Source organism: Tetrao urogallus (genome assembly GCF_951394365.1).
Source record: "Tetrao urogallus genome assembly, chromosome: 9".
NCBI classification, from domain to species: domain Eukaryota; kingdom Metazoa; phylum Chordata; class Aves; order Galliformes; family Phasianidae; genus Tetrao; species Tetrao urogallus.
Window position 1 is genome coordinate 11,871,411 of NC_136822.1, and position 12,746 is coordinate 11,884,156.

General features: G+C 44.5%; 2 protein-coding genes across 2 annotated transcripts; one reads left to right on the top strand and one right to left on the bottom strand.

Moving 5' to 3' along the window:
* Positions 1-10,447: 10,447 nt before the first annotated feature.
* NCBP2 (nuclear cap binding protein subunit 2) lies at positions 10,448-11,767 on the bottom strand (the record flags this gene model as incomplete). Its single annotated transcript, XM_079539785.1, has 4 exons — positions 10,448-10,519; positions 11,094-11,232; positions 11,428-11,609; positions 11,687-11,767. The coding sequence occupies 4 exons, from the start codon at positions 11,765-11,767 to the stop codon at positions 10,448-10,450; spliced, it is 474 nt and encodes a 157-aa protein (XP_079395911.1).
* A 157-nt stretch (positions 11,768-11,924) lies between these two features.
* NCBP2AS2 (NCBP2 antisense 2 (head to head)) lies at positions 11,925-12,401 on the top strand (the record flags this gene model as incomplete). The annotated part of the gene is made up of 1 exon (XM_079539733.1): positions 11,925-12,401. The coding sequence occupies one exon, from the start codon at positions 11,925-11,927 to the stop codon at positions 12,210-12,212; it is 288 nt and encodes a 95-aa protein (XP_079395859.1). The 3' UTR covers positions 12,213-12,401.
* Between the last annotated feature and the right edge of the window lie 345 nt (positions 12,402-12,746).

The following is a 12,746-nucleotide window of genomic DNA, read 5'->3' on the forward strand; positions in this document are numbered from 1 at the left end:
ATGCTGACTGCAGTGAATTGCTGATGCTCAGCACCATTCATTTATCCCTAGGAAGACCTCAGACAACTAAAGACATCACAGGCAACTGAAGACGAAGGGTCAGCCACTGCCTCCAGCAGCTCCAGGGCTACCCCAGTGAGCTCAAACCCATGCCAACGAGGCAGGACATGGCACACGGTACTGCTCATGCTCACGGAGCCAGGCTGCAACAAGGCACCTTCACCACAGGCACCTCTGGTCAAATTACAGACATGCAGAAAAGAACAGCAATTAAATGTGATCTGTCATATATGATCCATGCAGCTTAGGACAGGAAGAACATACAGGGAGAAATTTAAGCCCAAAAGGACATTCTGCCAGCACGTAAGCTGCTGGAATAGAGACACTGAAAGCAAAAAGAGTGGAAACAAGTAATCAAGCTTCAGATTTCAGCACTGCTTTCCAAAAGCATAGAAAATCACTGCAAAACTGATTTTCAAAGATGTCACTATAATTACTCTGAGCCAATTCCTGTTTTGAAATCATTCTTTCAGAGAAACAGAAGAAATACAGGAGAATAAAAACATGCTGCATGAGTCACAGAGGTGAATTTTGACATTTTTTCAATAATTCTAAAGAAAATTTTCCAGTGTTATCCAATCTGAGCCTTTTCTTGCATTCTAAAACCAAACTGATCTGTACAAGAGCAGTGAATATTCCACCAGTGCAAAAACATAAATAGAACTCTCACAAAAAATCTTTGGTTTCAGTTTTTCTTTCTGCATTTCAGGATGAATCTTTGCGGCGAACGCTGTAAAACCACACTGCAATTTTGCAGCATTTAGAATATTTTTAGCTGTACTTATGTTTAAGAAAAAAAGTCTTAAAAGAACATAGATGAACCCTTTGGCCCTCATATGCCACTGAATGCCAAGGGAATGAGAAATTTTTCAGGAAAGGAGGGTTTTGTTGACAGGTCCTGTGATCCCATGAAACTCATTCCTGTCTTCCCTGCCTGATGCAGGTCAGCTAAGGATCAAGATGAAGAGTTTTCCCTTTTTGTTTAAGGTTGCTCCTTTCATTAGATAACTAGAAAAGGAACATTCTGATCTCTCGGTTAATAAATGCATCAAGAACTTGCCATCTTTCTCATATTAAGCTACCATTCAGCACAGTACATTCAGTCAATTAATTTCAGTGCTCCAAATTTTAGAAGAGATTAAGAACTCATGAAGTGTTTTGAGGACAATGCTCTGCCCACGTGCCAGCTCTCACAGCAGCAGTATCAGAGAGAACAGGCCACAGGCAAAGGGAACATCTCACCAGCACAGATCATCCAGCCTGGCTACCAACCCATCCCCACTATCCCATGTCCCTAAGCACAGCATCTACAAGTTAAGCCTATGCTCTCAGTTCAGCCTGCTCTGAACACTGCTTTGCTGACGTGCTTCCTGTCAGTCTGAACCATCCCCAAGGCAGACATGGGCTGTGCAGGGCAGCAGGTTGTCTCTGTGCTCCCCAATGCACTCCCACAGCTGTGCTGCAGATGCACGCATGGGTTTTTTACAACGGGAGGAGAGGGAACTGCCAAATGTTGCTTTGGAGAGTGGGGTTGTGTCTCTGGGAAATACGGAGAGGTATTTTGAGACAGGGAAATATCTCAAAATATATAAAACTTGTCCTTCAAAGGTTGTTGAACAAAGCACCCCAGCTTCTTGGCACACATGGAAATGTTTCATTTCTATATTTACCAGAAGGCCTAAAACACTTAACTCTGGCATTCCTCAGGGAAAGTATGAATCACCTTGCTTTAATATAAAATCAACTCCCAATTTCCTGGCTTCATGGAGGAAAAAAAATAATATTCGTGTTTCTCTTCAGCACACTGATAACATAAGCTATAAGGACTGGCATAAAGACTGCAATGAGGGAGAAAAGCCTGGGAGCAATGGCCATTATCTCATAGATCCCTGAGCTGCTGCTAACACGAATCAGGCCACGGAGCACAGCCTCACAACACTGCCAGCAGCCAGGCCCTGGCCAGGAGCAAACCAGCTCAGAGCACCTCCACTCCTCCCAGTGCTCATCTGTAATCAAACTGCTTCAAAATCAAGCAAAGCTGGTAAATTTGAAAATAACAAACAGAACTGAAAAGACAAATATTCTGTGATGCAGCACTGACATTTTTCTGACCATACAAACTGCACAGTCACTTACCAGAGCACTCACTTTCCACTGTGATCCCAAATCAGAGATCCTTCTACCCCTTCCCCATGACCCCTCCTCAGCGACCAGCACAGGCAGGAGCAGCAGGCTCATTTTGTACTGACTTGCACAAAAACGATTCTTACATTTCCTGCTACAAATGGAACTGCTGTTCACGACCCAAAGGCTTTCTTCAGGGATCATAAATAGAACAGTTCCTACTCCAATGGAACTAGAATTCCTTATGACATATTTTAGTCCGTGTCTTTGAATCCTATTTGAAAAGCAACAATATAGCCTTTATAACTGTGGAATATGTATTCCTCTTTTTAAAAGGAAAGCTGAATAGACGATGTTTTATTTCTAGCTTTTGTCACTGCTATTTCTTTGCAGTTTCAGGCTCACATCTCCATTGTAAGCTATACTGTCACAGACAACCCTTGTGGAAACATACTGTCTAGTATGGCCCGTGTCTAGTATATGTCTAGTATATATATATATGTATATCCTCAAGGTTCTTAGCACAAACTAAATTTGCATGACGCTTTCTAAATTTAAAAAATTTAGACAATTGAGGAACTTCATGTACTTCTTCATGCTACAGAACCAGATAATGCTTACTAACTTTACCCTGCTACCACCTTGTGCCTTGCAGACCACGTTACTGGATGAGCACAGATCAGCTGATGTCTTCCCTCGTCTTTTGCACCCTGCGAGCCTTGCGCACCCTTCTGAAGCCAGGCCTTCCTCTGCCAGCCTTCACACTGACTAATGTTTGTTGGCCCACATGCCTGGGATGCTGAGATAAATACTGTCTTGCAGCTGATCTTGGACACTTACCCCGAGAGACACTGAATCTCTCCTACTTTTTGTGGAGCTGTTTTGCTCAGCCTCTCTGGCTTGTTTTGAGATAATTCAGCAGTCAATACCGCTCCCACGTTCCCTTTCAGGAATTCTCCTGGCATATCAGCCACAGCCATTTCTCATAAAGCTGTTGGAAGCTTGAAGAGTTATGGGAACATATGGTTCACTTTCCCACTCTCCAGTATCTGCAGCACTTTCTGGAGCCCTAAGGCTCATTCTCGACAGTGGCAGTAAGCACTCACAAACCTTGGGCTGCTACTCATCCTGATTGCATCTTTGGGCATACCCAAAACAATTCAAAATGAGAACTACTATTTTCTTGGAATACCATTGCATGATGCTCACCTGAAATATTCTTAGGTTGCTCATAGAAATTCATCTGTTCATAAATATAAAGATGATAAGAGATCACTCATCTGTCTGAAGAAGTTTTAGAATAATCCACATTAAAGCTGATTTAAAGGTTTTTTTTTCCCCAAGAGCTGTAATATGGTAGAGATAACAGAGCTTCTCTGAAGTTTGTTATTCCTTACCAGTGCTCTTGGTTTTCAACAATACAATCACATGGAGGACATGCCAGACCAAAATGGGGCCGAACAAGAATAGTCACCAGGTATGTAGAACACACACGCTTTCCATCCATGTATTCATATTTTCAAATACTCGCCAAGACAAGAGCATTTCCAGACCTGACTATAACTGCACTTCACTTGCAACCAAAGGCTGCAAGAAACTGATTCAGTCCTGATGTGATCATCACGAACACATGTGAAGATTCCCTCAGCTGGCACTAAAAGCGGTATGAGTTACAGCGCATGCTGATATAGAAATGTGGACGAGGATTTGCTGCTGCTGGACTTCGTGGTCGCACACCTACAAAACAAACGCTTCTATTCTAGAAAAGTTCTAGTTCCTATTGCTCAGTGTGCTGACAGACAGGAGAACAAGTGGGAACATTTTCCCAAAACAGGACATATATGTTCATTTACCCATCTGTTCCTCAGATCTTTATCACATAGCTCTTGGAATTCAGTAACCGGCAAGATAGGCTTGAGATATTTTTGGTTCATAGTCATATGGGTATATGTGTTCTATTGCCATTTGGAGTTACACTGATCTCACTCAATATTCTCACCCAAAATCCATGAAACTGCCTGAGAACCCAGCCTTTTATCTTCAAGGAGAACCACGCTGATGACATGGATATTCAATTTAAATACGATACAAACTGAACACATTCTTTTCCAAGATTACCCTGAAATCACATGAAGAGGAATCTTTTCACTTGTGAATATTTATGCTGGCAAAGCACCACCTTCCCTCCCTGCCCAACTCCATCTATTAAAACTCTGAAAAGAAACCAACTTCTCACAGAGAACAAACTGTAGCAGAAATCTGGCAGCATTTCCTCTACAGAAACACAATGATTATGGTGCCTTTCGGCTTCGTTACAGCTACCTGTATTCTTACTACTGCTGGCAGATCCTAAGATTCCTTTTGATTGTACCGAATAACAAACCAGCCATGCACAGATATAGTAACAGTCCCTCTCCTGATACATTTAGGAGTAAAGGTATTTTGTGCAAAGCCCTGAAATGAAATGCATCGAGCACCCAGCCAGCGTCACAGCAGCAAGGCTTACTAGAGAGGGTGGTACATAAAGAACAAATGTCTTTTAAAGTAAGCCCCATATCCTCTGTGCGTGTTTTGTGTTTATGTGACAGAGAAATAAGTTTGATAAAGCTTATTAAGCCAAATTCAGTGCTTAAACGTTATGCAAGCAGATCCCACTGAACAAAATGGGAGAGAAAACTGAGTTCCTGACAGGTCTGCAAACAAAACAATTCACCAAAAACCCTGCCATGACTTAGAGTATATGTATGACACCAAGGCAGCTTACAGAGTCTCCACCCAGTTTCCCTTTGTCAAGGGTAGGCAGCAGCAAACAAGTCCCTGCTGCTATGCAGTCTGGAACATTGCAAGGCTGCTGCTCAGAGGTTTGACCAAGATAATGTGGACATTTCAAAGAGGAGATTCAGCTGGGAATTTAAAACCAAAAGCAAGGGGGAACAGATTAGGACATTCTGGGATTTAATGGGCAAAGTCATTCCCAGTTCCTGGAAACACATTCCTTCTCCTTCCAAAGTATACATTCCAGAGGATGAAAAAACACAACCAAAACCACCCTTTGGCAGTTTGCAAAATCTTGGTTACAACATACAGAAAGAACACCTCCACCCTATGGTGCTCAGCATTACGCTACACCTCAGCACTGTCAGAACGCATTCACTCCTATCACTTCAGGGTGTGTTTGGAGGCAATTCAGTCACCAGACTTTTGTTTCAATGCAAAAACAACACAAAAAAGCATTTCTTCAAGGAGCAGCATGGCAAAGCGATACGCCCCCAGAGCACATTGCTTCATAAGCACTGCTCAGCCTCGCTGAGTGCCAGGGATGCAGTGTGTGAGTCCTGCAGTCAGACACGGCTTCTCATGACATCTTGTGGCAGCACGACATGCTGACCGCGCTCCGGCTGGTTCTCATCAACAGCCATTGAACAGGCTGCAGAACAGTGGTACTTCAGAAAACCAAACACCCAACTGCCCACGAAAAGGCAATGATTTATAATTAAGGTAAACAGACAAGCGTTTAATTCAGAAAAATTAGCCATTCCTAAAACATAACAATACGAAGCACAGAGGAATAGGGTCGTTATTTCAAACGAGTAGAAAGAAGTCAGAAAGCTGACACAAGTTCAGCTTGATGCAATTCAAACTACATGTGAGCTACAGATCTAAAGACTAGTGCATTGTCTTTATGCTCTCATCTACTGTGAGTACAAAAACTGCATCTCTTTTCAAATCATTGCCTTGCAGGTGCAGAAAGAGAAAGTTTCATTATCCAGAAATTTGACATCAAGCTGGCTGCATCTGGCTAATTTATGCTGATGATTATGTTACATGTAATTGGATAAATATAAAAATGGCAACTTTTATTTCCCGTTTGTCCTCAAACTGCATTGAGAGAAAAACATCTTCTAATTACAGCTGAGGTAAATTGTGATCCAATACCACCCTTACAGAGAAATGCCCATTCCAGAGGAATCTGTAACAGCCCACTCTGATTAATGGGTCAGAGATAGCTCTAATGAAAATAACATTAAAAACAACACAAGCACTTGAGCTATGGCCTTATACCTGACAACACTCACCCTCAGGGCAGTGCAGAAAGGTGATGCTCCCAGCTGTTCCCCGAGTAACACTTAACACACACTCTTTCCTCCCCAGCGGTATTTCAGTTTCTTACTACACATCCAGAACTAAGGTGGGTTTTGGCTTTCTCTGGATCATTTTTACAACACACAAAAAAGCAAAGCCATCAGCCTGAACCATGCATTGCACGCTGCATCGAGCTGTTGCCAGCAGCTGGCTTTGCTAGTTCGGAAAGCAAACACACTGCTCTGCAGTCAGGAGAGGGAGCCAGCTGGCACTTCCCAGCTGCTCCTTGTGTCTGAAGCTCAAACGCCATGGCTTTGTGGAAGGGAAAGGTTTGCATCAGATCTAAATATGCCAGTCAGTGAGTGCTGCGAAGAAGGGTTTGGATACTCGTGTCTACTAGTTCTCCTCCTCCCTTGTAGATAACCGTAACAGATGCTCAACCTTTCATTAGAAGCTGAAATAAAACTGAAGAGTGATATCCCACTGAGGTAAAGCACATCTCTGTCTCTGGTAGCAGGCTGGGAAGCAGAGCAGGGGCAGATCATCACCATAAAATATGGAACCAATACATTATACCAATGTACAATATACAATAATACAATTATACAATGTACAATATACAATACCAATACACATTTCTGCTTTCAGAATGTGGCTTCTGAAGGAGGTCAAAAAACTCCCTTCCTTCTGTAACCACCTTCATCTGACCAGGACACAACAAAACCTTGCTCTCTTTGTGGCACAGGCATTGGGTTCAGTTATGTAGTATTACTACATAAATCTCATATTTTTACATATGCTCCTGTCCTAGTTCATTCACCCAGAAATTAGAGTGGAACACAGGAAATCTGCCCAACCCTTATCCCATAATTTGCTGCTGTCTGGAATGTTAAGCAGGACTTGCTCAAGACCTCTCCAGGCCAAGGTGAGAGTAAATAATAGGCAGGTGATAAGGAAAAACTCTGTGTTCCTCTCAAATCATGTCTTGTAAACTGGACCATCGTGGCTTACCTTTGTAACGACACACCACACAGGAAACTTTGGTCCCTGAAGCACTCAGCCCCAACTTTATGCAGACATACACTCCTCACGCTGTAAGAGGCCACGGAATTTGCAGCTGCTTTGGTACAGCTCTTGCTTCAGCAGAGCCATGCCGGACTGCTATTAGAGAATGTTAAAATCAAACCAGGCTCAAGGAGTTTCCTCTACTAACTAAAAAGCTTCCTAACCTAACTAACCTAAAAGCTTCCCTTTTAAGAAGCTAAGACTTTATGTATGTCCATGTGCTTTTAAATCCCACTGAAAAATAGAGAACCTCACAGTAAAAAACCTTTCAGTTATTATTTTTTTCAAAGTTGTTGTTTCTGTGTTAAAAGAAATTGAAAGCTGGTCATCATCATACTAATAACTAAAAAAAAAAAAAAAAAAACCAACCCCAAAAACATAAAACCATTTAACTCATTATAACTGCTCATCTCATTAGAAATGGGTCGTTAATAAAGCAAGTCACCTCCAACCAGCCTGCTTCCCATTCAATGGCAAGAACAAGAGCGAATCAGGATCCTCTACTGAAGGCAAGCCCCAGCTTTTCTTGAAAGGGCAACTTGAAAAGTTCTAAAACCTCCCTGTGCTCTTCAGTGCACAGATAGGTGCACAGCACAGCTGGTTTACCCAGTTTGTTCAAAATAATGAAAGCACTAAGAGTGCAACCTCTTTACACACCAACCACAGCTGGAACTGCACTATGATGCATTCAGTAAACCTTATATACATGCACAGCATCTTTTTACTAGACAGCACCTAACTCCTAAAGAATACTGCCCTGATCTGAACAGACCCATTGATTAAAACAACATGTCTTACAGTATCATGTGCACAGATGTTTTTCTGTAGTTACTAGTGGCTTCTCATTTTGAGGCTGTACAATTCAAGACATTATTGTTACAATATTAACAGATGTGAATATTTTTGAAAGCCTTACCTCATATCTCTGTCACCATTTCAAATACTTACCATTAAACACAGCACCAAACAGAACCAGTCTTTGTCTGCTGATCTGCAGCCCAGGAAACGGCGCACCAGGCCGCAAGCGCACATTGCTGCCTCATGTCCAGCATTTAATCTACCAGGAGCCCTAAGATCTTCTCAGGGCTACCGAATGCAGATAATCTCTATTTTTGTTTATTTTTTAAACAGAATCAATGGGGAAAAAAAAATCGATTTAGTGTTGCAGCTTTATTTGAAAGTGACCTCAAGTTTTGATAGTACAGACTTTTGTACAAAATTGGCACTGCAAAAAATAAACTCAGAGGTTTCCTACAGCAGATTACATGCTGCAAGCTCATAATCAAATGATTTTTCTACACAGAAAAAGATAATCTGCTCAACGTCTTCTTTTCAGATCAGCATCAAGTGATCCTGAAAATCCAGCTTTACTCTATGTGCCAGGAAAAAAGAAAAACAATAAACAAAAATCAAAAGGCCCCCCTCAACCTCACTTAATGGGAAAGGCATCCTACTGCAGTTCTGCAATTCCAGTGTACAGTAACAGTTGTGACTAACTCTATATTAGAAACATGTCAAGATTTCCATTATCTGATATTCCATGAAAAAAGGTCAAGTTTTACATACTAAAGATCTTAAAGACCTTTGGGAAGTCAAGGTATTTGGACAAGGCTTTATGAATTGTAGTTTCCAAAGAACTCAGAAGTCCATCCAAAAAGAAAAAAATAAATAAATCCATCAGCCTTTAACAATTTCTTCTAAACCCAGTTCATTTCAGCAGTTCATTTCACTTTTTTTTTTTCCTGATGCAGTATTACAATATGCCATCACATTAACTTGCAGTATTAATCACAGTATGATGGAATGGCTTGGGTTGGGAACTCAGTGTGGTCCCAACCCCTGCAGTAGCATGGCGGCTCCCAACCAATTCAGGCTGCCCAGGCCCCACCCAGCCCAGCCTTGCTCACCTATAGGGAAGGGGCACCCACAGTTCTCTGGACAACTTGGGCCATTTCCTCATCACCTCTGAGTATGGAATTCTTGCCTAACATATTTATTCCCCCTTGTCCTAAGATCTAGAGGAAAAAAAAAATACGAGAAGAGTCCCACAGTTCTTTCACCAGTCTTACCACGTACTCCACATAAAGTAAAGCTTCTCCAAAGCTAATTTTTTTTAAATTATTTTTAACTTTATTTGCCATCAGGTTTCTCAAACAGAAAATCTACTTTGAGAACAAGCTTTCTCACTATACAGATAATTCCTCATACTGACTGTGACTAGGGCAAGGAAGGAGTGGGGAAGGGATTAACTGCAAAGCCTGGCTTCGTGCTACCCTTGCAGACACAGGGAAGATACTGTTCCCCAAATATTAAGGCTATGGAGCGTTACCAGACTGGAGTAAAACAGTACTACTCCAACCACAAAAATAACTAGTACTGTAATTCCTGCACTTCATGCCTCACAAAGCAAGATGGTTCTGAACCATACAGTGTCATACAACAGCAGTATACTCTGAAGAACACTGCAAGGTCTGACTTCTCCCATCTGCTAGGTTTGCTTCCCATTTTATGATTCCTGGGCTCAATCTGGCTTGCTTTATTGTGCCCTTCAAAGATGTGTGCTTACTCAGAAAGGAAAAGCTAACTCAGAAAGTGTAAAAGGCTGCTAATTCACCAAACTCAAAATCTGCAACTTTAAGACTACTCTGGAAATTGGAATTTCATTCCTCTTTTGGGCACTTTGACTTTTCCTTCAATCTCTGAACCATACACAAATGTAGCTTTAAGACCTCCCTCTGCCTTGTGATACTAACATAAACAAAATCCAGTGACAGAATAATCAAGTTTTTGCCAGGGAAAAAAAAGAAGCACCATTCTGTTAAACCTTTGATTCTTTCAGTAGATTTGCAGCAGCATTCTGAGACCGAAGTCTCATGCATACTATTGCTTAAAACCTTGCTCCCGGGTCCTGTGTATTAGTGTACTTGGCAATGTTTTGCATCCTGGTATTAAAACAGAAGAGAAATAGAATATACTATGTGATTACAGGAACACTGCTACTAGCTCCTGTAAATTTCTATTTACATGAACTTGTGTGCAAAAGATCTACTCTGCGCCTCACGACATTTACAATTGGCATTTAGTTCTCCCGTGAGGCCGATGAGTCATTCACTATTCACTGGCATTGAACAGTTTTACCATAGCCACCTCTTCCAGCATCATAGTCTTGCCGATACTCATCTCTGACCTTACAAAGGAGAAAAAAACAAAAAACGAAAGTCTGGTAAATATATACAGAAGCTCTTGCTAAAATACCTTTCTACACCATCAGATTATATGGTCAAACTGAGTCTGCACAAAAGTTGTCTGACAAAAGAGAAGGAAAAGTGCATCATGCACAAACCCAGAATGCCAGGTCAAATACCTTTCCTGTTAAATGGTCCCTTTGGGCACTATCAATCAAGACAGACTGGCCATCATCACTGTCTCATTTTTCAGCAGTAAAACTACCTGCTACCCACCCGACTTTTGGTGAGCTCAGTGTTACCTTTTGTGTTTTTGTCAGCTTTACGTTTCCTGGGTTTATTTATATGAATTACCTCCCCAAACAATCATCAGGCTTCTGAAAATACTTTCAGTGACATATATGAACAAAATAATTATCCTCAGCAGATAACATCACTGATAAAACACTTAGGGATTAACGTATATTATGATCTTCAACATCTCTGAAGTTGCTGTTCCTTAAGTTGTTCTGGGTGCGTCCATTCAAAAAGCAATAAGCTGACAGTCACCAGCCCCTCAGAAAGCAGACAACCTACCTGGCCCCCTGACCTCCCCCGGCCGTACTGCCGGCCCTCCTTAAATCCTGCATCCCAGTCCGTCCTTATGATCCTGTCGTCAAGCCTGGTCCCATTGATGTACCGCATTGCGTTCTCAGCATCTCCCCTTGCGTAATACCTCAGGAATTTGTTAAAGAAAACCGTGCACGGATCTGTCAGGCCTGAGAGCTCAGAGAGAACACAGAGCGATAGCAGGACAACACCCGGACCCACAGAGGCCGTGCATCGCAGGGAAGCACGAGACCAACAAAAGCCCAAGAGAAATGTTTTACTGCCCAGGCCCAGCGCCAGAACGCGGCCGGCAGAAGGATACTCGACGAAGCAAAAGCCGCAGGCGGTCTTCTTCACCTTGTCCAGCCCCATGATGATCTTCTTGATGTCGCCGCTCTTGCCGAACAGCTCGTGGATCTGCTCCTCCGTGGTGTAGAACGAGAGGTTCCCCACGTACAGCGTGCAGCTCTTCCTCAGCAGCCTTTCCTGGTCGTACCGCGTGCCCTAAGCGCAACCACAGCGTTACCCGGCGGCACACGGACCGGGATCGAGACCGGCACCGGGACCCCCGCGGCTCTTACCCGGAAGTGCTGGTCGCGGTACTGGCTGAGGTCCACGTAGGAGTCGCTGCGCAGGATGCTCAGCGTGCCGCCCGAGCACATGCTGCCGGCCCGCACCGCAGCCGCGCAACACGGCGCCCCCGCTTCCGCCGCCAATGGCGGGACGCGACGCCGCTCTCGCGAGAGCCGGTCCCTCCCGCTCGGCGGCTCTCGCGAGAACGCTCGGGTCGCGCCGACTCTCGCGGGAGCGGCGCGCAGGATGGTGCTGCGGCGGGTGCTGCTGGCGCTGCTCAGCAACCCGCACCTCATCGAGAAGCTCTCCGAGTCGCGGCCCATCCGCGCCGCCGCCCGCCTCACCGCCAGCGCCATCACCCGAGGGCAGCTGGGCGCCCGCCGGGCGGCGAGGGACCTGCAGCCCGGCCTGACCCGCCTGCGGGACGCCTTCCTGGGGCGGCTGAAGGACGGTGGCCGGCCGCGGGGCTGGCCGGAATCCCCCGGGAGGGGATCGGGACCGGGACGGGGACCGGGACGGAGCGGCCGGCCCTGAGCGGCGGGAGGAGGCGGCCGTGCGGGGTGTGCGCGTGGCCGGGCCCATGGAGACGGTTCGGCAGTGACGGCCGGAGCGCGGCGACGGCACCGAGCGGAGCGGGGGGACCCGAGGAGCGGCACGAAGGCGGCCACGGAGCGCTGCGGTGGGGCCGGTCAACCGTGTCTGTCACTGTGTCACCATCACTTCGTACTGTGCACGGCGCTCAGCTACAAGCAGCGGGCAGGCTTACATCGAGCGTCATCCAGAATACTGTGAAGATTGTTACTGCGTGATGTGAACCCTCAAATAAAGCCATTTCTCACCAGAGGTCCTGTAACGATTCCTATCCATGCAGCAGCGGTAGTCTACATAGTCTGTGCTTGTATGGCGGCTCGGAGACAAAGAGACAAAGCTCTAGTGATGATGATGATGGGTAGAATGGAAGAAATGTATCCATTGTCCTGATAGGCTGGGCTGCTTTGCTTTCAGTACTGTATGAACATCCACGAGACTTAAACAGCTTTGCCACATGCCTCTGGGTGCAGCTGACTG